Below are 23,118 nucleotides of genomic sequence, written 5' to 3' on the forward strand. Positions count from 1 at the left end.
CTCCTAATAAATAGTTCTCTTCCCAGCCGCTGACCTTGTCCATATGTGTCAGGAAGGGAAACAGTCTTCTTGTAGATCTAGTGGATATTTAGTGAGAGACTCAGCAAATCAAGGAAGCTGGAAAAACAGACTTTTACTTTAATTTTTTACCTGATTGAGCTGTTTATCCAAAGCCTTTTAAGCAAAATAGAGCTGAGGAGACAAGTTCCCCAACAATCAGATTCCCCCAGAGACTGAATCTGGGACTTTAACTAAACCTGGATTAGTGAAGCAATCTGTTAGCAGAGATGTTAGAAACCATTATTAGGTTTGAGAGTTTTGCTTGTTTGTTTGGTCGGGTTTTTATTTTTTTCTTTTCCTCATAAGACTGTGGTAGAAAGAAAGTCTGCCTGAAAAAGCGCTGAAGAATCTTCAGTGGGTGAGACTGCAGCTATTGTCTAAAAATCCTAGATCTAGTCTAACAAGTGGGATGAATTACCAAAATAATAGGTCTGTACATTTTGACAGAAAAGGTAAGTGAACTGGTTTTGTTTGTGTTGGGGATTTTTCCTCACTAAAAATAAGACAGTTTTTGCATCTAGGACATGGGTTAGGCATGTGGCACATACAGTGGTCCTCTTGCTAAGAAATACACACTATAATGACCCACAGCATATAGAAAATCATATTTTATCTGTTGTTCAACAACATAAGGGGGAAAAATTAGAAGCTTACCTTTTGTGCCCTGCGCTTGTCTGCTCGTTGATTCTGGTGGTAAATACGGCTGAAGTTGGAGACAATTACAGGAACTGGCAGAGCAATGACCAAGACCCCACTCAGGGAGCATATTGAACCAAAAATCTTCCCAGCTATTGTCTTTGGCACCATGTCACCATACCTAGGTTAAAGAAAACAAAAGGTTTAGTAAAGACAAAATGTCTTCTCATAATTTAGTTTCACAATTAATTAATTGCACAATATATTTTACTTCTCTTGCAATTAATACTTGTTGAATATAGAGAATGCTTTTACACATATTCTTCCATACATAGCATGCCCATTGTTGTGCACAAATAATTTTAATTTTAAATAAATTTTGAGTCTCCTGTCTGTCAAAATGGGGGCAGGTAAATCACATGTTTTACCTGCTGTACTCTTCCCAGGCCACCTCTATTGCAATGGAGAGAGAATGACCTTGCTAAGAAAAAAAAAAAATCAGTGTTGAAGTTCAGTCTTTATGCTGTTTACTTGTTGAAAGAACTCATCAATTTCATTGGCAAGATCTGAGAGAGACCACTTGTTAAATTAGATACTAAACTGAATAATCTGTTGTCTCAAGCTGATACAGTACTTTCATTTAGCAGGGTGACACATTTTTGGAACAGGTTTCCCAGGAGATCATGAACTTTCTATCATTGTATTTTTCAACTTGGCTAGACAGAAGCATGGCTGACCTAACTTCTTGTTGACATGAGAAGCTGGAGTAGCTGAGTTCCAGATGTCCTTTCCATGGTCCGGGTGAAAGCAAACATGGAAAAACTCAAGCCACAAGCAAACAAGCAACCAAATTGTAACTGCAATCCTGGCAGTGCTCAGAAGTACTAAAATTACCCCCTTTCTTTATGATATTGGATATTGTTTTGTCCAGCAAGTAAGAACAAAGTGTTACTGATGTATATAAAGGCACTCCAGTGATAACTTATTAAGAGATTTTAGCTCTTTGCATTTTGCTATATTCTATAGGGGACAAGTATGTAATTACATATTACAGAGTTTAATAAAAAGATGAATTACTTTCAAATACCATTCAGTTTTTAACTTTACTGGATTTTAAGTCACTATTAAACATTGACTTTAGCTTGTGAGTTTAGTATGTATGTGAAAAAAGAGAGAGAGCATATTCCCTATTTAAAAGAATTTATAAATTCTTAACACAAGAAAAGTTAAGAAATAAAACTGCGGAGGAACAGAGTTTAGAAAGTACTATCTGGAAAACAAAATCTGTCTGTTCAGCAGGAACTGGAAACATAATACAGAAGGGGGAAGTCTTCAAGTCAGTGTCCAAATTGTGCACCTAATCATGGGGGTGGAAAAAAGGGTGAGCATAATGGAGGAACTATATGAAATTAGAGGACATCTTCCACCAATGAGAGCTCAGCTCATGTCAAAAGGATGTGACGATGAATGATTTGCATTTTGTAAGATACGAGGAAAATGTTAAACATAAATATTCAAATAAGTTGTCATCCAGGCAGATATAATATAGATGACCAAGTCTTAGGCTATTGACATAGATTATGTTGTGTTAAATAAATATTTGGTTGCTTTACTAAACATGTCCAAGTGTAAAATATTCACATGAATAATATAATTAATATTTCTGCCAATATTCCCTCCCACACACACACTCTTAGAATTCAAATGGTATTCATTTCTCATTTTGTGATATGCATGAAAAATAAATAATTTAACAGAATTCATCTTTTACATAAATAATATAACTGGTCTTAAATAAAGATATGTAAAAACTGGAAAATTACTAGAAAGGATGTCATGCTTTCTTTCACATCAACATTTGCACACCACAACATCGTAATTTTTGGTGCTTATCTCTTGCTAAAGCCTGAGCTGACTATCAACTGTGTGCATGACCAGCTGTTCTTTTCTTTGGGCAAGGAAGTGGATAAATGATCTTTCAAGGTCTCTTTGACAAATGGGATCCCCAACACCTCACTAATCCCATTTTTCCAGGCAGAACGATAGAAGAGCAGTAGACAGAGGGCCAGGGTTGTAAGCTTTACACTGTCCACTAGTTTTACTTCATTCTTACAGATATAAGTAGTTTCATATATTGGATCTGTGTAAACAGAAACCTGACACAACAAGGTAGATTTCGAAATGCAAATTTACAGATGCCCAGTACTAGATCTCCTAAATTAAGTATCTTAAATGAGATTCCTAAACCTATATTTAGGTGCTTATCGCTTGAAATGTTAAACTGCTGAACCTCCGTAAGCTTCCATTGTTACAGCTGATGGCAGCTGTGGACAGAAGGCATAGCTGGCTCTAATTAATTTTGCTTGAAATTGCTGAGGGATATAGTTCATCCTGCTGATAATGTGACACTATAATTATATGAATCAAGAGCAGAATGAAGCTGTAGGAGTTGTGACAGGAAGCACGAGCTCATCTGTTTTTAGCATTCCAGTATTTATGTGTGGACCTAACCAATGACTTAAGCAGATGCCTTTTCATAATATTATAGTGTTACAGAGTGAACTAAAAAAATTTTGGATTGTTTGACACAGGAAGGTATTTTGCAATATTTTTCTTACCTTCTGGACAAAATGTCATGCAGATGCATATACTGCTTACTTTAAAATAACTTGCTTTTTGTTACTTTTCCTTTTTAGCTTGCATCAGTTGTAATACAGTGACATTTTCCAAAGCTAATGTTGCTTGTCTGTTATTTAGTGCTAGTAATGCCTTTCGCATCATTAATAATGCTTTCGTAATTAGTTTTTCTCCTGTTGCTAACCACTGTGTTGGAGTTGTTTAAATGAAATTATGGTCAGAAAAACTTATTTCAAAGAAATAAATCTTCATAATTCTCACAGGGTGGGAAACATATTTGGTTACTTTTGTGAAAAAACAGAGGTTTTGCTGTTTGCCCTGGTTAGCCTTGCTCTCTTCTGGGACAGTGACACAGATTTTAGTCTAGAGTAGTCATGATCAGAATTGCTAATGAAGTTCATCCTCCTGAAATAAACATTACATTTAGTTATACCTCATATATCACTGAACACCACCAATGGAAATAGATGATATAAAAGGCAGGGGAAATTCCTCCTATACCCCCAACTGCAATTGTTTTATTCTTTGGAAATTCTAAACAAAAAAAAAAAAGAGCGTAACCCCATTTTCAGATGGCAGGAAAGCTTTGACGTGCTAGTATTTCAAAGTGAAAAATTTAAACTTGATCTCTAAAACAAACTCTAAACTCTGCAGAAAATCTGGTTTCTTCAGCCATAGAGACACAACAAATGTAGAATCTTATTAAGCAATTTTCACAGACTCCCGTTTCAAAAGGGAACTATTTTAAGGTTTTATGTGGAGCTACTCTGCTTGTCTTATTTTTCTTCAGGCTGCAACTGCAAACATATTCTCCTATATTTGCTTTTTTTCCCTAGTTGCAGTCTTTTCATAGCTTTGTATATGGTCTGCTCTGCATATGTCTGTTATTGTAGACAAAGCTCAAGCCAGTCTTTGGGCATTTATGATTTGTACTGGCAATCTAATTTTGTAATGTCAGAAGTGTCATCCAAATATTTTATGTTCTGGATGAATCAAGAAAAAGAGGCTTCATACTGATGCCTGGTATCAATCAGGTGCACTCTACTTCAGTTACCAAAAAGAGAAGGGAAAAGGCAAACTAGGTGTGTCAATCAAGTTTTAGCAAATCACAAGTCAGAAACAACATGATCAAACTAATGCTTAGGTTTCACTCGATGTAGTCCAAGCAGGCCAGACGTGCTATTGCTTGCAGTCTATGGATATCTCTTCACTAAGTGACACTGTACAGGGATGGATGGATGGATGGATGGATGGATGGATGGATGGATGGATTGGATGGATTAAAAGGCATGTATGTTTGTCTCAGTTGTTTGTATTCATCAGGTGACAGACCACTTCTGCATGTTTGACCCCTTATTGCGAGAAAGACAGGAAGCAAGGGGATTCCTTCATTTTGCACATCTTTCAGAGTGTTGGTGTGAGACACAGGATTGTGATGTAGCGCTTTGCATGACAGACTGGGGGGAACAAAACGCAGCTTGAATCGCACACAGAGGATAGAGCTCTTGCAGGAGCTTGGGAAACACAAATGTATTTGAGGTTACTAATGCCCAGCCAGTAATCTCAGCAGTGCCATGTCAGATCTTACCCATGGACATCCACCTGCCAACACAGTACTGCTTTTCCAAGTGATAAGTGAAATATATCTGGTGTTGCATACCCATAGCTCAAGAAATCTCAGACAACACAGACTCTATTTGTAGCATCATCACCTCTTCATCTTATTCCTGAATCTAATGATACCCAGTTTTTGATGGCTGTAAGATAAAATATTTCATAAGTCAAAGGTCCAAATTATAACTGAAATGAATCATATTTTTTGACCATTTTTCCTTGATGTGAGAGAGACTGTATTTTCTTTAACAATCTTAACAAATTAGAGGGGCAATACTGTTTATTTAATTCCTGTTTGTTTGAACACAGGAGTGATTTTTTTTCCAAGGGAAAAATAAGTGTATTGTGGATGTCAAAATAAATAGTGACAGAAATTGTAATTTAATATATTTTTTGTGTGTGTTACATCAGAAATTAATATTTGAAATAGCTCACTTTGGGTCAAAACACTCCCAAGCGTATCAAATCTGTAAAACTGGCGGATGTTTGTAGGAAGAATAAATCCAGCATTTGCATTTTTTGCAAAGCCTAAATACTCAAGGCTGAGACTGACAGACATAGTAAAGGTTAAAAAACCCTCACTCTGATAGGGTTTTCTGACACTAGAGGGCGTAAACGCCATTAAAACCAAATGCAAATGCAGAAACAATTTAAAATGCGTCTTACAGATACATATGCCCTCTTCCACCTCTTTCGAATTAATTTACATTCTTTAAAGAATTATTACATTGATTGAGGTGTGTTGTCTGCTCCCAGATTACTTGCTGAAAAGGAAAGCTAGTAACATTTGTTTGTTTGTTTGTTTTCAAACATGTAAAACATGTCAGAAAACAATGGAGTTGTAAAATAGATGCGAAGACATTGAAATTAACTTGGTAATACTCATTTTAAAAGCAAGGGAATTTACGACCAAATTACAATGGAAATAGTGTGAGATCCATGGAAATGAAACAATCTTTGTAGAAGCCAGCACAGCTCATATCTTTTCATGTGTGGGGGACAAATCACATTTCCCAGTAGATTTAGTGGGTCATCCAGGCAGAGATCAAGATTTTTGTACGGGAGTTGATTGAAAGAGCAGTGCTCTACCTTTCCAGGGCAAAGGCTCTCCTCCTGCCCTCCAGCTGCTTGCTTGCTCTGCACAGCGTCGGTGCTTTAACCACTTGGGTGGGATGACGATGCATCTGCTCTCGTCTCCCGCCTCAGCTAATGGCTCTTTCCTCTCCTCCAGGAAAAGCCCTAGAGGCTGCTGTGGTGAGACTCTCAGAGAAGATTATACAGCTGCTCATTGGCCCATGAGTTTAGGCTGCCAGCCACCCACTTGGGCACATGTTTACATCCCGGTATAGGAGAGTAGGCAGGAAAAGCAATTATTCTCTCTGACAATACCAAACAATAATCATGGTGAATCTGACTCACTCTCCTGGTTTTGGCCAGGTCAGAAAATAGCCTAATGGTTTTGGAACAGCAATTTCTAATACGCAAAATGTTGCTGGTTGTATGAGACGTGGAACGACATTACATAGATTACTTCAAATTTTATTCCAGCCTAGGAAGATTCTGCATGGAATTGCAAATAATATTCCTGGATGCTTTTACTGCTGTGCAGGGCCCTCTGCTGCAGTAGCTCTCTCTTCTGCCTAGTCACGATGGACATGGTGGTCCCCTTGGGGTCCACAAATGTTCCTTCAAGTGCTGGCCAGTGTGATCATTCATGAATGATGAAAACCACATCTTCTCAGAAGTGGTAGTGCTCCCTGGTTTCCCTGCAGTGCAAGAGAATTAAAATAGTGCCTCAGCACCTGGCTGGGTTAGCAGTTCCTGAAATACAGAATTTCTAATAAAACTCAGGGGATTTGAGGGGGAGGGGGCGTTTGTGGGTTTTGTTTTGTTTGTATGTACACCAAGGTTTTCCCTTAAACAGATTTGCACAGTGGACTTCAGTACTTAGAGGTCAAAACACAGGAGCATCTGCATGGAAAAGTTAAAAGGCTTGGCTAAAGAAACATTTCCAGCTTCTTGCAATCCAGACCAAATTTCAGATAACCAAATTCCTTTCATTTTCCTTTACCATAAAATCTTAAATTCAAAGAGGTCAAAGATATTTTTTGTTCTCATCTTTCCCTCACTGAATAGGAAAGCTTAATATCCTACCTTTTCCTGAACAAATCATCACAGAAGTATGACAACTGCTTCATCCTGTATGGGAGATTTTTAAGCTATCAGAGGTACAGCTCAGCTGACTCCCAACAGCAACATTACAGTCACAGACATACTACAGAGATGGCATTTCTGTTTGTTTTTTTCCCCCAGACTTCAGAAGCAAAAATAAGCATGGCTTTTTTAGAAAGAAGAGAATGTTTCTGAATGGATTGAGCACTTCATAAGGATAAGAAAAGCAACATAGCACTACAACTGTTCTTGATATAAAACTTGCTAGCTGCCTTTCCAAGTGTATCCTGTATCACGGTGGTTCTCACAATACACTGGCCATCACCCACAAGCACAGGTGAAGATGTGCCTTCTTTAGAGGTTTCAGACAAAGGGAGCTATGCACAACCCTTCACACAGAACTAGGATTGTGTGGCAAGGGCAGGTGCTCTCAGTCTATGTGGCCCTGCCAGTGCCCAAGCCATCTCCTACCTGAAGGTGACACTGACACTGTGACAGTCACTGCAGAACCTCTCTGTAAAGGAAGCTTGTGCTTCCAAACCCCATATTTGTTTAAAGTGATGTGGATATCATGTCCCAATTATCGAGTAACTCAGAATTGAGTCTTCCACCAGTGGTTTTTGTGATGCAGATGCTCTCCTAAGGGATCTGCCATGTCATTCGCTGGGATTTTTTGCTTAGTTTAGTGGATGGAAGACTGTAAGTCAGCAGTAAAATTAATCAGCTAGACTGCCACACACTCTGTAAAGGATGAGTGACTCGTTAAGCCCTGCCTTTGTGCTCTCATGGGCATGTGAATAAACCAGTCTCCATCAACTCCCTTCAGAACCAGTAGACTAGCTCTGGGACTAAGCACGTACGTTGCAAGGGAGCAAATATCAGTTAACCACTTTAACTTTGAGATCACTTAAAAAAAGACCATCAGTAAAAATACAGAAGCTAACCATTCTAAGTACGAAAAGGAGTTCTATGCATAAAGCAATACTATAGATATGTCAAATTACATTTGACTATTGCTAAATGGGGTCCTTGTCTAAAGAGAATGCTGTAGATCGTTACAAAGGTGTTCCCTAGAGCCTTCAAGCTGCTTGGTAACTAAATGCTGGTAAGTTGACTAAGCTAATTAGCCATTTATTTCAACATTACATCCAACAACAGATAATATAAATTGCTACTGGTAATAATTTTAAGTGGAATTTCTAAATAAGCATTTCAGCTGTGTTGCCTTAAGGATTCAGCCTGTACAGTTACAATTTGGGAGCTAATTCTGTTTTTAAAACACTACTGTATGTGAATGTGAAATGAGCCAGGTTTGAAAGAATGAGTCAGATGTAAGTAAAAATGATTTAATTTCTTAAAATTATCTTTACTCCCAAGAATACAATATCTGATTAACATTGAATTAATTTATTGCTTTGTTGTATTACTTTAGGATTCTAAGTCTTTAAGATACCACAATGATGAGTGGAGAATAAATGCTTGGTTAGATGTTATTTCATAAGATGGTACAAAGGATGACAGGAAGAATATACTTTTCCAGTGTCACTCACTTATGTATTTTCTAGGGCCTGATGCAGACATACAATTTTTTTTATTCTATTATTTGTGAAGTCAAAAGTAACTAAGGAGAAAAAAAAAAAAAAACAAACAAAAAAAACCAAACAAAATAATTTGATCTTTGCTCCTGTAATTCTGGCTTACTTCACAAAGAGAAAATGGTCCAGGGTCTTTGGTCCTAAAAATCAATGACTTGTATTTCTTAAGTTAAGACTTAATTTTCTAACAGTTCTTTTGTCAGAACATGAAGCCACACAGAAACACAAATATAGGATGAGCTGACCAGCCCTTTCATAGGTTATAAATTAAATAGTTCAGACTGAAAGTTCAGCTACCTTAATAGTAAGTCTCCAAAATGTAACCTGAAGCAAATAAACATATAGGGAAAAAGAATTGGCTAAATATGCATGATATATCATTGAATGACCTTCCATCCTTCAACCACTTACAAATAACTGAAGAAGTGTATTTTGTTGTTGTTGTTGTTAGCTATTCTTAGAGGGTTGCACTTCCATGGGCTTTATTTTGACCCTTTAAATCTGTGCACATTTCTGGCATTCACACCACCAGCAGTTCCTTGGAGTGTCCTTTTGACTCTTCTGGCTGCAGTTCCTTGTTCCATGTGATGCCCCCAGCCAGGTTCTTGTATTCAAAAAAGCATCTGGTGCTATTGTCCAGCCATCGTCCTCCTGCCTCCTGTGTTTTCACACCTACTTACCTTACGTCTTTCCTAGGCTGTCAAGTCCTACTGTGTTCATACAGAATCTGCTATATTTGGTCATACTTTTTGCCCTTTTTTGAATCTCCTCTATTTTTAAAAACTGTTTGCAGGAAAACAAAATCAGAACTGCACACAGTTTTCTAAAAAGAGGTACAGACCAGTTCAGGATAGCTTGTATTTCTGGTCCTAACTTGGACAATGAGCCATTATTATTCACAATATTAATGCAGGATTTCCCACCTTTGTTATTTCTCTGTCCAAATCTTTATTGGTGGGAGCTGATAAAATTTGCCTTGCTTCCCAGATATCTATCATTGAGAGAGGAACAGGAGCTGTTGGGCTTCTGGCATAGTACAGGTGTTTTGATGACTGTCATCACATAATTTGCACAAAATAATCATTGAAATGGCATAGCTCAGCCAGCACCTGTGATAACCAGACAAATAAAACTCACCCCTAGATTTGTACCAACATTTAGATTAAAAGGAATGTATCTTTGTTTGTCCTATGGGGTTTTTTGGGTGGTTTTTTTTCCTTCTCCCTATGTTCTTCTAGAAAATCCTCTTTTGGGGGAACTGAATTTAAAAGCAATATACTGTTTAGAGACATTGTTTTATATCTCATGGACAAATGAACAAATATGAACCAGGATGAATGCATAAGAATCGCAAAAGCTCATAATTTAAATAAATTGATACAAATAAAATTGAGTATAAAAAATTTCCAGCAGTTCCCGTCTGAGACATTAACTGGAAGCAACATGAACATCTGGCTATAAAAAGCCTCACCTTCAAAAGTAGCATCATCTCCAGTCATTCTTCACTTCAAAGGTTAGAGGTAAAAGATGGGCAATACCTTCAAGCAAGGGTCTGGCCATGGTGCCCAGCAATGACTGAATAAAGACCCTTCAGTACTGGTGGTAAACTGGAGCAGAGCGAGATGTACTGACTACACCAAGGGCTGCTGTAAAGAGAGCCCAGCTGCAGGCTCCATTGATTCCCAGCAGGATGGACTAGAGTTTGACAGATTCTTCCTGGGAAACACTTCCAAGGCAACTGATAAATATCACCCATCTAATTTCCCTCACCTGGCCTTGGTTCATGGACACTCTCTTCTCCCTCAGACACAGCATGAGCGCATGACAACCCAACACAATTCTGTGTCTTCTAGGAACATGCTATTTGGTAAAATATTTCAGTATCATGACTAAAATAAGGATTGAGCTGTGAAGCACAGATTTTGATGCAGATTCAAATGCACTTTTTGAAGCCCAGGATTATGTTTTGATGTGCCACTTTGTTCCAGCAGAGAGAGAGAGTTTTGCTATTAATTGTGGAAACTAATAGGAAAATAGTTGAGCACTCTGGACCCAGCGCTCATCCCAGAAATATTGCTGAAAATTTTATGTAATTGATTTCTCCTACATTTTTCCTTTTAGTTTCAATACTTGTGCTAAATAGCAGCAAATTCAAAACAAAGCATTGATCTGCCAATCCAATCCTAAATTTCTCTTGAGTATATATTAGCCATCAGGTAAAACTGCTCCAAGTATAAATCACATTAACACTAAAAAGCACTGTGAAAGTTTGCAATGACAGCCATGCTTCTTTTTGTGACAGCTGCTGGGCACAGCACTGAGATCTGCGAGCTGATTGCATTTGGGAGTCAAATCCAGCTGCTCCCATGTTTAAGTAAAACTGACTGACAAGGGGTTTTAGCCACTGCTGGCCTTCATGCTGCTCAGCACTTTAATGGGCTGATCAAGATCTAGGTAGGGATGATTCCCAGCAAGTTTGCAACTCCTTCTGCTTGTTTTTTTCAGCAGGATCTGTCCCACAGGGAAGTTTGCTGCCTCCTTGGGGTCCAGGTAAGGGATATTACTAGGAAACTCCCTGATCTGTTACAATCCTCTGATTATTACCCTCTATTATTTGTCAGGCCTGTAGCGATGAGATTGAAGAAATTAGTCCTGGAGCAATCAAAATGGACTTCAGGGCATTGTGACATTTGGTCAAAGGAGTATGTGTGCAAGGAGTGTGGTTCAACAAGGCCAAGCTCATGGTCCTGAACTTTGGTCACAACAACCTCATGCAGAGCTACAGGCTGGGGACAGAACGGCTGGAAAGTCATCCCACAGGAAAGAACTTGCAGTTAGTGGGTACAACTGGCAGAAAATTGGCCAGCTTATGACCAGGTGGCCAAGAAGGCCAGTGGCGTCCTGGCTTATATCAGAAATAATGTGGCCAGGAGGAAAAGGATTGTCTGTCCATACTCAGCCCTGGTGAGGCCACACCTCAAGTCCTGTGTCCAGTTCTGAGCCCCTCATTCAGGAACAACAGTGCTGGAGCAAGTCAGAGATGGAACAAAGAAGCTGGTGAAGGGGCTGGAGCACAAGTCTTATGAGGAGGGGCTGAGGGTGCTGGGATTGTTTGGAGAGAGAGAAGACTCAGAGTGGACTGCATTGATCTCTGCAACTCCCCAAACATGTCTCAAGTGAAATGATGAAGGGAAATGGCCTCACATTGCACTGGGGGTGGTTCAGATTAGATATTTAAAAAAAAAAAAAATTGCTGAAAAGATTGGTTAGGCATTGGAATAAATTGCCCAGGGAGGCAGTAGAGCGACCATCTCTGGAAGGGTTCAAGAAGTATCTGGGTGTGGCATTTGGAAATATAGTTTAGGTGTGGTTACAGTGATGCCAGGTTGATGGCTGGACTAGATGATCTTGAAAGTCTCTTCCAACGTTGGTGATTCTGTGATTCTGTAAAGTTCCCAGACTGTAATACAGGTTTGCTTTTGCACTTTGACACACCTTCCATCTTAAAAACATCCTGGTTCTTCTTCCATATACTTAGTCCCATTCAACAACACAAGTTTAGTATGTAAAATACTGATAGAAGAAATATTTTAGAGAAGTTTTGGAATAATAAATAGAATTATTGCCTTCTCTTTAAAAATACTTGTCTTCCCAACTTTCTATTTATTACTTGTTTTGCCTCACATATATTCATCTCCCTTGAAAATAGGCTTTTGTGTCACATTCAGCACTGGCCAATTAGGCCAAGCTAATTTTTTTGCTTGCCAACACAACCACCAATGGATATGTATTATTTTTATATTCCTTCAGGCAGAGCTGAAAAACATGAAATAGCTTTTGTCAGTGTGACACAGCTACTGGCCTAAGTCTCTAGGGATCTCTGCCAAATATTGAATACTTCCCTTATTTTTTTCTCTAATGCCTACTTGAAATCTGTTCTACCAACTGTAAAAAGTACTCATATATTTTTATACACACAGACACACATATGATAAATGATATATGATTATATATTATACACTATACATTTTATATTACATATACACCCTTAGGTAAGACTAAGAACTTTCCTGGTAAAGTAATAATAATTCCACTGTAAATCTTTTCTGCATTAAAAGATTTATCACTGTCCGGTTTCTTAGTGTCTCTTTCTAGCTAGTAGTCAGGAGAGTAATTTTTCTGAGAATATCTACTCTTATTTTGCATCAGAAATTCAGCTCCTTCCTTTTCAAGGCCTTTTTTGACATGCCCTCCTACTTAGAATATAATTGAGAAAACATATCAGGTGCAATGGACCATTTACTAATTTTTCTCTTGGTCTAATAGTCTTTTTTTGCTCTTTTCCAATTTTCAGACATTCCTGAACTTGCTCAGGCAAGTCCAGGAGAATCAAAACAACTCATGTACTTCTAGTCTAGCAAAACAAAAGCCTCTTCTGAGTTCACTCAAGGGTCTGCACAATTCAGCTTTCCATCAGTGCTAAATCACTCCAAACCTTGAAAGAAGGAGGTGATGCTATAGCCTGGCAGAGTAATCAGCTTCAGCTGAGCATCATTATATCTCCTTTCTTGCAAAGAAACCAAGAGCCTGTATGAGCTGCTCTGCCCAGGGACAGCTTAACCCTCATCCTCCCAGGCACTAGTCACTGCCTCTGCAGGCTGTAAAAGCTTGGTGCTGCACAGTTTATATAATTTAAATAGGGAAATTTGCAGCTACTACAATTACAAATTGAATTATAGAATCAATGGTTTCAGACATCCTCTCTTCATCACATTGGGCAGTGTGGAACTTGACTGCTTAACCACACTGGCTCTGAGTCTTGACACAAGTTTGAACGAATATCTTTGGATATGGCAATGTAGCAGCCTGTTACGAAGAGTAGAAATGGGTCTGCCTCTGCCAGTTTTGCTAGTGCATTTTGTAATGTGACCTCTTGTGTGCTAGTAATTGGACTCAAGCCACCAATGAATCTCTGAACATTAGCGCACTGCAATGACACAGTAATGACTTTCTGTCACTACTAACCCCATTCCTATTTGAATTCATGTCCCATGACTGAGAGGTTCTGTATTTCACTACCAATCCTCTCAGTCATTCAGGCATAAAGCTTCATAATGCTGACCACTACTATTCTTTTCATAAGTAGCAAAGAAATAAAATTTCCACATTTCTTTTCCATTTAAAAGAAATGTTTCCCTCTCTCGTATACAACATTTAAAAAATTTGTTTTCAAAATCTACCTTCTTAAAGATTGCTGATAAACATTGAATTTTCCCATGATTGCTCAGAAATGGAGCTTCTGAACCCCTAAATGTTATTTCACTACATTTTAAAATGCAAACTCTGTAAAGTTTCAGTATTCATTAAAAAGTCTGAAGTTTTGTAGAAAATTTGTCAGATGCCAGTGGTAAACAGAAGGATTTTGGAAGGTTGCATGAGATTTCTTTTCCCAGAGTGATGCAAATACATATTCCCTACATGTGTTGCCAAGAAATCATGCAATAGGGAATTCTGGAAAGGGATTTTCTCAATCTCTTCCTATGCAGCCTGTATTTCACAAAATGCTTATAAACATTCAACCGTCCAAGCCTGGTTTAATTGAATAATGAAACCATAGCTACAAGAAGCCTTGTAATTTTTTCCTAATTAATTTTCATTTTTGGATTTCAACATGAAAAAACCACTATCCATCAAGAGTGAGTAATGTCATTAGAGGCTGGAGCTTTCATGAAGGGTCAAATCCTTCATGTATGAAACCTTTTTGATCTCAGCCATCCAACAGATGCTTTGACTGCATTGAACACCAAGGCTGGAACTTAGAAGGAGCACCTGCACTTCTTTCCTGGCTTTTGGAAGGAAAGCCTTATTCTATCCTCTCCCTTATTCAGGTTTTGAAAGACAATCCTGTTTTGCTTAAGATGGTGGCTTGGTATATTTTTCTACAGAATGCAGCCCTCCTTGTAGCATGGATCCTTATTCGTGAGGGACAAAGAATTCAGTCTCACAGCACTACTTCAGCTTTTTTCCCACCAAATGGCTTACACTGACCTTCCCCAGAGGGCAAACTCCATTTTTAGGTGTCTAATTCTCTTGTCATTATTTGGCACAGCCTGTGTGCAAACCGTTATGCCTAGTAATTAGATACTGCAGAGCTCAGGGTTGTGACACAAGACTTTCTGAATCATTAATATTATGCCTCCACTGTAATACTTCGCCTTTCCAAAAGTTGTGTGTCATGCTCAGAGAAATGCTGTACTGTTTCAGACATTGGCCTGAAAGCACTACAAAAGTTGCTTTTTCAGTAGAGATTCCTGTGCTGTAAATAAGGGGTTTTCTACTTATCCACACCCTGCAGTGAATTACCCAAACCAGTGATTCCTGAGCATTTTGTACTATGCACCACCTTGCTTTGAACTACTGTGAAACTTTAGAATTACATGGTCAATTGAGAGCACTATAAAAGCAATATATTGCAGATCATTTATCTTGGCCCTGCAGGCTCTATTTTTGGACCCCTAGATGTAGACAATTATAAGCAAGTAAAGTTCCTCCTGACCAGCACTCTTGCCACAGCTGAAAGATTATTTCCGGAGCCACTCTCTCCAGCTTGACCTTAACATCTACAGCAGCATCAAAGAATAACCTACCAGCCTCTACCTGTCTCCAAGTATAACTACATTTGATGTATTTATCTTTCTGTATGTCAAGATCCATTGGGAACTCTAACCAATATCTGGCAGTTCACATGCTTAATTTTGCCTGTGCCATTCATTGAAAATTTTGTCCTTGGATTTTCAATTTCTACTCAACCTTTTGGTTCAAGCTGTTTGGTTTCTTTTATCTCTACAACAATAGACACAGTTTAACGAGGAATGCCAAACCCTCTCCTTTTTATGCATTTTCAATTAGTTTTGCTTCTCACCCAGTATAAATCACTTTCTAGAGACCTTTATATAGCAGGTCTTCTGTCATTTTCTGCTGTCACGTTTGTTGTTTTCAGTGTGTTGAGCACTGTTCTCCTTCCTTTTCTCCTTGACTTTCTTATTGTAGGTACTTTCGTATTATAACTGCATGTCTTTGGCACTTGAGCAGGAATTCTGGAAGAAGAGCGCTAACGCTGCACTCCTGATGCAAACAGATTACACACCTCAAAGCACTACTTCTCCATGAACTGCCTGACCACTGCCCCTGGCTTCCCACTGATTTTCACCTCTGTACAGAATTTGTGTGTCTAGGGAATGAGTGAAGAAATTACCTGTTGGCCTTGTGCTGTTACATGGTACAGAGGCAGAAGAGTGACAGGTATGGCTTCATGTCCCTGCTGTGGGTGTTGTGCCATGTTGCACTTATCTCCAGAAGTGACTTCTGTTCTCCTGTGGGAGATTGTAGTTGGTATCTCATGATTGCAAGGGCTCTTAAACCAACTTATAGCCCAGAGATTCAACAAAATAAAAATCATAGATGCTGAATGTGCTTAAGAATAATGTCTTCAAAAGTAATATTTTCAAGTGCAGTATAGTTTCCAATGACTGATTAAGGCTATATTCTAACCTCATTACTTGCAACCACAGTTTCACTTATGCCACAGGGCTTTTTTGAGTATCCACTTTCAGCTCAAAGTGTCTGATGCTTGTGATCTGGCTCACAATCTATATCTGATTGCAGAGGAGACCCCAGCAATGCTGATAATATTTCTGTCTCTTGTGATAATAAGGCACAGTACTTAATGAAGTAATTAGCATAATTCATAATAATTTTTATCTTCTGCAGAAGACCTCCCATGCGCTTACAGAATATGCTATGCTCTCACAACTGTACTGGTCTCTTGTACCCTGCTTAACTCCACCTGATACCAGACCAGAGGTTCTCCTCGATGCTGTCTTTCACCCTCAGCTACAGTTGCAAGGATTCTTCTTATGGGAAGAACATGAATATGCTGGACTTCGACAACCACTGCCAAGATGCACAGCAATCTTGTTTTTTTTAATTTCCATACTCAGGATTTCTTCTAGCACTAGAAAAACTGAACTAATAATACTTTCATTAGAAAGAGTATAATTATTCAAGAATCTGACAATGACTAATAATGTGGTCCTTTTCCTGTGACTCCTATCATATTTTCTGGCTTTTTTCTGATTCACTTTAATCATCTTTCACCCTGCTGGTAAACTTTAGAATGTGAGATCTCAGAGTTACTTGTGCTGGAGAGGACAGTTCAGTTTTGGGTGTTAAACAGCTAAAAAGCCACTAAACTACATTTCATTGCTTTCAAAGTAGGGAAAGTTTTGGTTATAAATATTAGGAGATGTTTCCTTTCTTTTTACTCAGAACTGTGCTATTACAGGCTCATAAGTCAGATAGCAATTCAAGCTCTCTCCAGGCCTTTCCTTCGTTAATGTGCTCATCAGCATTAACCACCAAATGCGTTTGCCTTAGGAGCTAGAAGATCTCTATGTTCTATTATCAACATTATGTCTTTAATAAATAAGTATGCGGGTATATCACTGGCCTGTTACTCTTCCGAAAGTGTTGGAAGGAGAGGAGAAAAAGTCCACAGGAGGTCAACTCTCACAGGAAAGAAAATAAAAGACAAAATTAATAGAAGCTTCTTAGGGAGTAATGCAGCAATTTCCATCTGTGCCAATAATTCAGAACACAGCTGAGCGGTATTTTTTCCCTCTCATTTTATATTATGCCACTTTTGTTTTCTCCCCTCCCTCCTCCAGCCTAAAAAGGTTCTATCTGCCTGCTAATCTCTCATCCTCCCAGTCATAAGAACTACTGTCCAGTCAGTGGAACTCAAATTTTATTTTGTAGGAACATGGCTTAAAGGCTTTGGGATCCTGTGTTCATAGAAATATGTGTGTCACCATATGTGTACTATCGTAATAACCTCACAGAGAAGAACAAAGGGCCTGAGGGAAAAGAAGAGAGAAGTGTCTGGGGGCACGGTTCCTGTTCCTCAGGGACAATACATGTGTCTGTGAGGACAGCCATGCATTTGGTCCTCCTGCTCAGTGATTAAGTACTGTGAAGGTTAGGTGAGGGAACCACGTGGATGTGTTGGTCACCTTTTAAAGAGATTTATCAGCTTCAGCTCAATATTGTTTGGCATAGACCCCAGGACTGGATTTCATCCACCAGCTCACAGGGTGGGCAGAAGAGACATGCAACCCAGTGGCTGTACCTCCAGCATATTTCTACTCACTGCTGCTGGTATCCCACAGGGACAGGGGCACTGCTTCTGCTCTGAGTAAAGGATAGTCTGTGGACAATATGGACCAGATTTTAGGGTGTGGTTGCTGGTGACTTACAAAACAGTGACTCAGCTCATCTGCATCCATTCTATCCTTCTGCCATAATAATCATGCAACTATGAAAAATGAGCAGTAAAACAAAAGCAGTCAGTGGAGATAGATTTCCTGAAACACAGAGCTCATCAAAGTGTAGTTATGACATAGTGGAGCCAAATTCCTGTTAGTACAAATGTTTGCTGCAATAAGAAGAGTAAGCCTTAAATAGTGATGGAGAAACACTAAAGACAATCAAAACTTTGTGCCAGTCCAAGTAATTGATGCATTTTAGCTTGTAGATAAGGGATTGAGAAGATTTACTTAATCCTTTAAAAAAACCCTCCACCTTAAGTGGTTTATAAACCTATATAACATATTACTTGAAAAACAAATCAGAATGTGACGTAAGCCAACAAGTGTAATAAATGCTGTTGTTCTTCCAAAAATCTTTTGGACATGTCAGATGTAATTACATTGATACTTATTTTATTCTATTCCCATAAAAGGGTTGAATATGTGGAGGTCATGTACTGCATTATATCCAGCCCTTTCTACTAAGCTGAGCTGTTATGCAAGAAGTGCGTTAGGGCTACAGGGTAGCTCTTGACAAAGGCCGAGTGGCACCATAAAAAAAGAACACTTAGCAGAGGAGACTTCATTAAAATATTTCTCTCCTTCTTCTGCAGACAAACAGTTTTGCTTTGTAGGAGTAAAAATCCCATTGTTACAGAGTCATGGATGCTATTTATGGTACCCGAGTCTGTCAAGGTGTCAGGGTAGCGGTCATGGAAGTATAACATAGACTTTTTTGTTCATTTTCTATAAATAATGGTCTAAACCCCCATTCCAGATCTTATCTGTGGTACATGAGGAGGGCAAGAGGAAGAGAGGGATATTTTCCCTGCTGAAGTCAATATAAAGGCAATGGATTTGTCCTTGCATGTTCTGTCTGAGCTTATTCATTGAATTAGTAAGAGCAGGATTAGACCCCATAATACTCTTTGAAATTGACAGGAGGTGGATTACCGCTAAAACTACTGATAACAACCTGTTTCCTTCAAAAACAATCTGCACGTCAGTTTTCAGGATTTAAATGTAAAAAATGGTTTGTAAGTATTATAAGAAACTTCTTCTGAGTTGAACTTTACTGGAAAAATAATTCCTTAATGACCAACAATTACGAATTTGTATAATGAGTGTTTTTTAAGCTCCAGAGACATAGGGGTTTTTGACTTCTAATATAAAAACATGTCATTTATTAAGTAGAGTTTTGTAACCATTCTGACAGGGAACCAAAATAGAGGTCTCTAATGAAGACATATTTCAAGGTGGTGAAACAAAAAGTTTTGCTGTGGCACATCACTTTGTGAACACCACAGACTAAATTCTAACCTCATGTACACCAATGAATCCCCACTGGAATCAATGGGCAGTACCTTAGGAAAAAAATTAATAGTGAACTTAAGTTTGAAAGCCAACCTCTGTCATTGGTAGTCTTTCAGTACTATAGTGAAAAAGCTCCCTGTTGATGATGAGGATTTATTACCAGAACAATGCTACTAATATGTATTTATAGACAGAGATGAACAGAGTGTATATGCTCCAAAAATCTTAGCAAAACTTACAGAAACAGGAGATGAAACAAAAATAGAAGTTAAATTATATACTGTTACTTATCTGAGTTTTGAGAATGTTGTTTGTGATAGGAATATTCTTTCCATAGTAAGAATGGTGGGACACATAATTTATGGTTGCATAGTCCTTCTCCTGGATGCATCTCGCCTTCCTCGAGAAAGCTATCAGAGGAATCTGAATGAGAGAGCTCACAATTCTTAGTGCATTGTTGACCCATTCCCAAAGACTTCAGGGTAACATCTTCCTCATCATCATCTGAAAGCCTAGGTAAAGTCAAGTGCTTTACCTATGGAGAGCTAAAAAGCAGAAGAAATGAATTTCAGCCCATACATTTATGTTTCCAGAAGCAATGAAGAGGCTCAGAGACCTTTGATGATGATCTTTAGATGTTCTTCATACTCTCTTTCCAAATGTCAAAATCAAAAGCATTTCTTCTCAGCAGATCAGTAAATACTCAGAGAAATAAAACCTGTCTTTTCCCTTTATATGCACAGAACACTTTACTTGCTCTTTTTTTTCTCTTTATTTGACTGTGCTTACCTATCAGTACATGTGTACTTGCTCATGTGGAAGAGCATTAATCACATATGGCCAGAATTTTAGGGAGTTTAATAAACAATGTCTTTGGTTTTGGTATTTGAAATAATACTTCTGACTTTGTTTTTGGTTTACAGGTGAAGTTGACAGGTCATTTCTAGTCTAAAGATATTCTAATTTTTTTTTTATTGCAATTTTTATTATTACTCTGTCTTAAGCAATGGAATATATACTTCAATATTTCATGCACTTAGTTTATTAAGATACACAGTCTGTTCTCCCTTTCCTTTTGATTTTATATGCCTATACATTTTCATGATTCTGCCCTAAAGGATAATCTGTAAATCAGTTCATGCTCATGTTTTATATTAGTCTGAGCTAAATAATATAGAAAAACTGTTCAAACCTATTTAACACACCAGACTGGAAACTCTCTACTGTGAGGTATCTTACTGAGCATTTCACAGGTCTCTAATCTCTATTAGCTTGAGCAAACATCTGCAACCCCCACAAAACAGCTAAATCCAGGGCTGAATATTTACTGAAGCAGAAAAAATCATAATGTTTCTGCAAGTTGATGTTAGCAAAGTCAACATAAAAAATATGTCAGTAATGCGTTGTCCATTCATTGAAATACTTTATTTTTATTCCTCTTCTTGCCAAAATTACATTTTAAAAAAGAATAAAGTATAAAGAACCACTTCACTTAGAAGAGCAGCCTATATGTTTATTATTGCTCATCTCAAATGATTTCTTCCAGCAAACAATGCCATAGTGAAAACCAATATCACTTCTTAAGCTTTTGAAACAATTATTCTAGGCTGAAAATATAATGCAATGGAATGTCTTTCATGATATGAGATGCTAATCTCTGTAACTGCTGTTCATTTGATGAAAAGGACCCAGGACCAGCCCCTGAGATATGAAAAACCATTATGTGAGCTGAAAGACACCAGATGAGACCTCTGGAGAACCTTAATATCTTCTCTTCACGTCCAATAGGAATACAGATGTGCCACCCATTTTGGTGTAAAGAATATCATGATGACTTCTGGGGCCAGCAGGAGCAGAACTTTGCAGAAGGTGAAACTACAGGCTGGATTGGTCCGTGTATCCCTTGGACAGAGACACATGGTCAATGCACCTTCAGTCTAACAAATCCAGGCAGCATTTTCACTAAAAAGTTGTATGAAGTATGAGAGGGCAGAGTGTTATTCAAGCCTCTGCAATGAGGCTTCCCTGTGCTTACCATGTGAAATGGGACATGCTTCTTTAGGACACATCCACGCTCTCCTCTGTGGCATGGAAGGTACTGAAAACAACAACCCAACAACACTCGAATGGGACATTATAACAGGTGATGGGAAGGTGGTACCAAACTCCCTCTATATTGCTCTATCAGAACTCTGGCAGAAAAAGGAGCATTAAGGAAATGAGAGCCCACTGCTGATTATGTATATGACTGAGTGTCTAAAGGATAAGGAAAAGATTACTGTGTCTTTTTTGTTGTGCTCTTTACAGACAAAAGGGCCTTTGCAGAGAAGAGCCTGCATATCTGGCAGGGCAAACTGGACAGTATGTTCTTAAACATATATAGCACTTTGTCACCAGGAGTTTAGCCATCAGGATGAGTAACGTTGCTGTGGACCAGTACTGGGCAATTGTAAAATCTCCTCTGGTGTACTGTGTTTGGTTTTGGACTTCTTGTTACAAGGGGTACATTGGGAAACTGGAACAGGGCCACCGAGATGTCTAGGCTGTGGAGTCTTTGTCTTTGGATACGTTTGGAATTCATCTGGAAAGGGTATGAACATTGACCTGACTTCAAAGTTAGCCCTGTTTTAAGCAGACTGGACCAGATGACCTCCAACAGCATTTTTTCTACAGTTCTGTGAGTACATAATGAGCCAGCAGCTCTTAAGTGCAGGTGGACTCTCAGCAACCTCCTCGGGCTGAAGTACCATGAGGTGCACTCTGGATATAGTCCTTTGCACTTCTGTTTCTCCTCCCCCCACCACCCCATCCCTCCCCACCCAAATTATAAACATTTTAGCAGTTGGAGACTGCTGAAATACTGATTGGGCTAATAGCATTTGTGAATTTTTACCCTGTTTTTGATTGCTCCAGGCTAACTTTCCTAGTGAGATTCTAAAAGAAAGCAGATGATGTGACAAGTTCTCAATTCATGAGTGGCATTTTAAAATTAATTACTGGATTCCTTTTGATTTTATTTTTTCATTTAATTTTAGGTCTTTTTCAGCTTTCCTTTAGCTCAATATATTCCTTATAACTATACTTATTTACACTGTGTATAATAAGTCTTACTTATTTACACTGTGTATATGAGTGTATTTTCTCTTAAGAATCTCTGCACTAGTGAATGTTGCAAGTGTTTGCGAAAAGAAGTCTGCTCCCTCTGCTCAACGGATGAAATGATGATGAAAAAGGTGACAGGCCAAGATAGGGCAGAGAGACTCATGACTCTCTTGCATTTCCCTCACCCAGAGGGGTCCAGGAGGATTGGAAATTGTCATGGTTAATTCATAATACTTTGTCTCTGCTACTCCCTCCTCACACTCTTTCCCTGCTCCAGCATGGGGTCCCTCCCATGGGCTGCAGTTCATCAAGAGCTGTTCCAGTATGGGTTCTTTGCATGAGGGTAATGTCCTTCAGGAACAATCAGTTCCTGCATGAGTCCCCCATAAGTCATAACTGCTGCCAGGATGCTGCTCCTCCATGGGCTCTACATGAGCTGCAGCTTCCTTCAGAGCGTCTCTGCCTACTCTGGCTCGGGGTTCTCCACAGGCTGCAGGTGGATCTCTGCTCCCCTGCGGGCCCCCATGGGCTGCACGGGCACTGCTCCTTCCTCACAGTCTTCATCTCGGGCTGCAGAGGAATCTCTGCTCTGGCACCTGAAGCACCTTCTCCCCATCCTTCTT

The 23,118-nt window shown here is 38.8% G+C and overlaps 1 protein-coding gene across 1 annotated transcript in view; it reads right to left on the reverse strand.

Annotated features, from left to right (window-relative positions):
* KCND2 (potassium voltage-gated channel subfamily D member 2) overlaps nucleotides 1-23,118 on the reverse strand; it is a 272,340-nt gene that overhangs the window by 19,482 nt on the left and 229,740 nt on the right. The window contains exon 3 of the mRNA XM_040062962.1: nucleotides 715-877. Within this exon, the coding sequence (XP_039918896.1) occupies nucleotides 715-877 (163 nt within the window). The remainder of the gene's footprint in view (nucleotides 1-714; nucleotides 878-23,118) is intronic.

This window comes from Hirundo rustica, chromosome 4, assembly GCF_015227805.2.
Source record: "Hirundo rustica isolate bHirRus1 chromosome 4, bHirRus1.pri.v3, whole genome shotgun sequence".
NCBI lineage: Eukaryota > Metazoa > Chordata > Aves > Passeriformes > Hirundinidae > Hirundo > Hirundo rustica.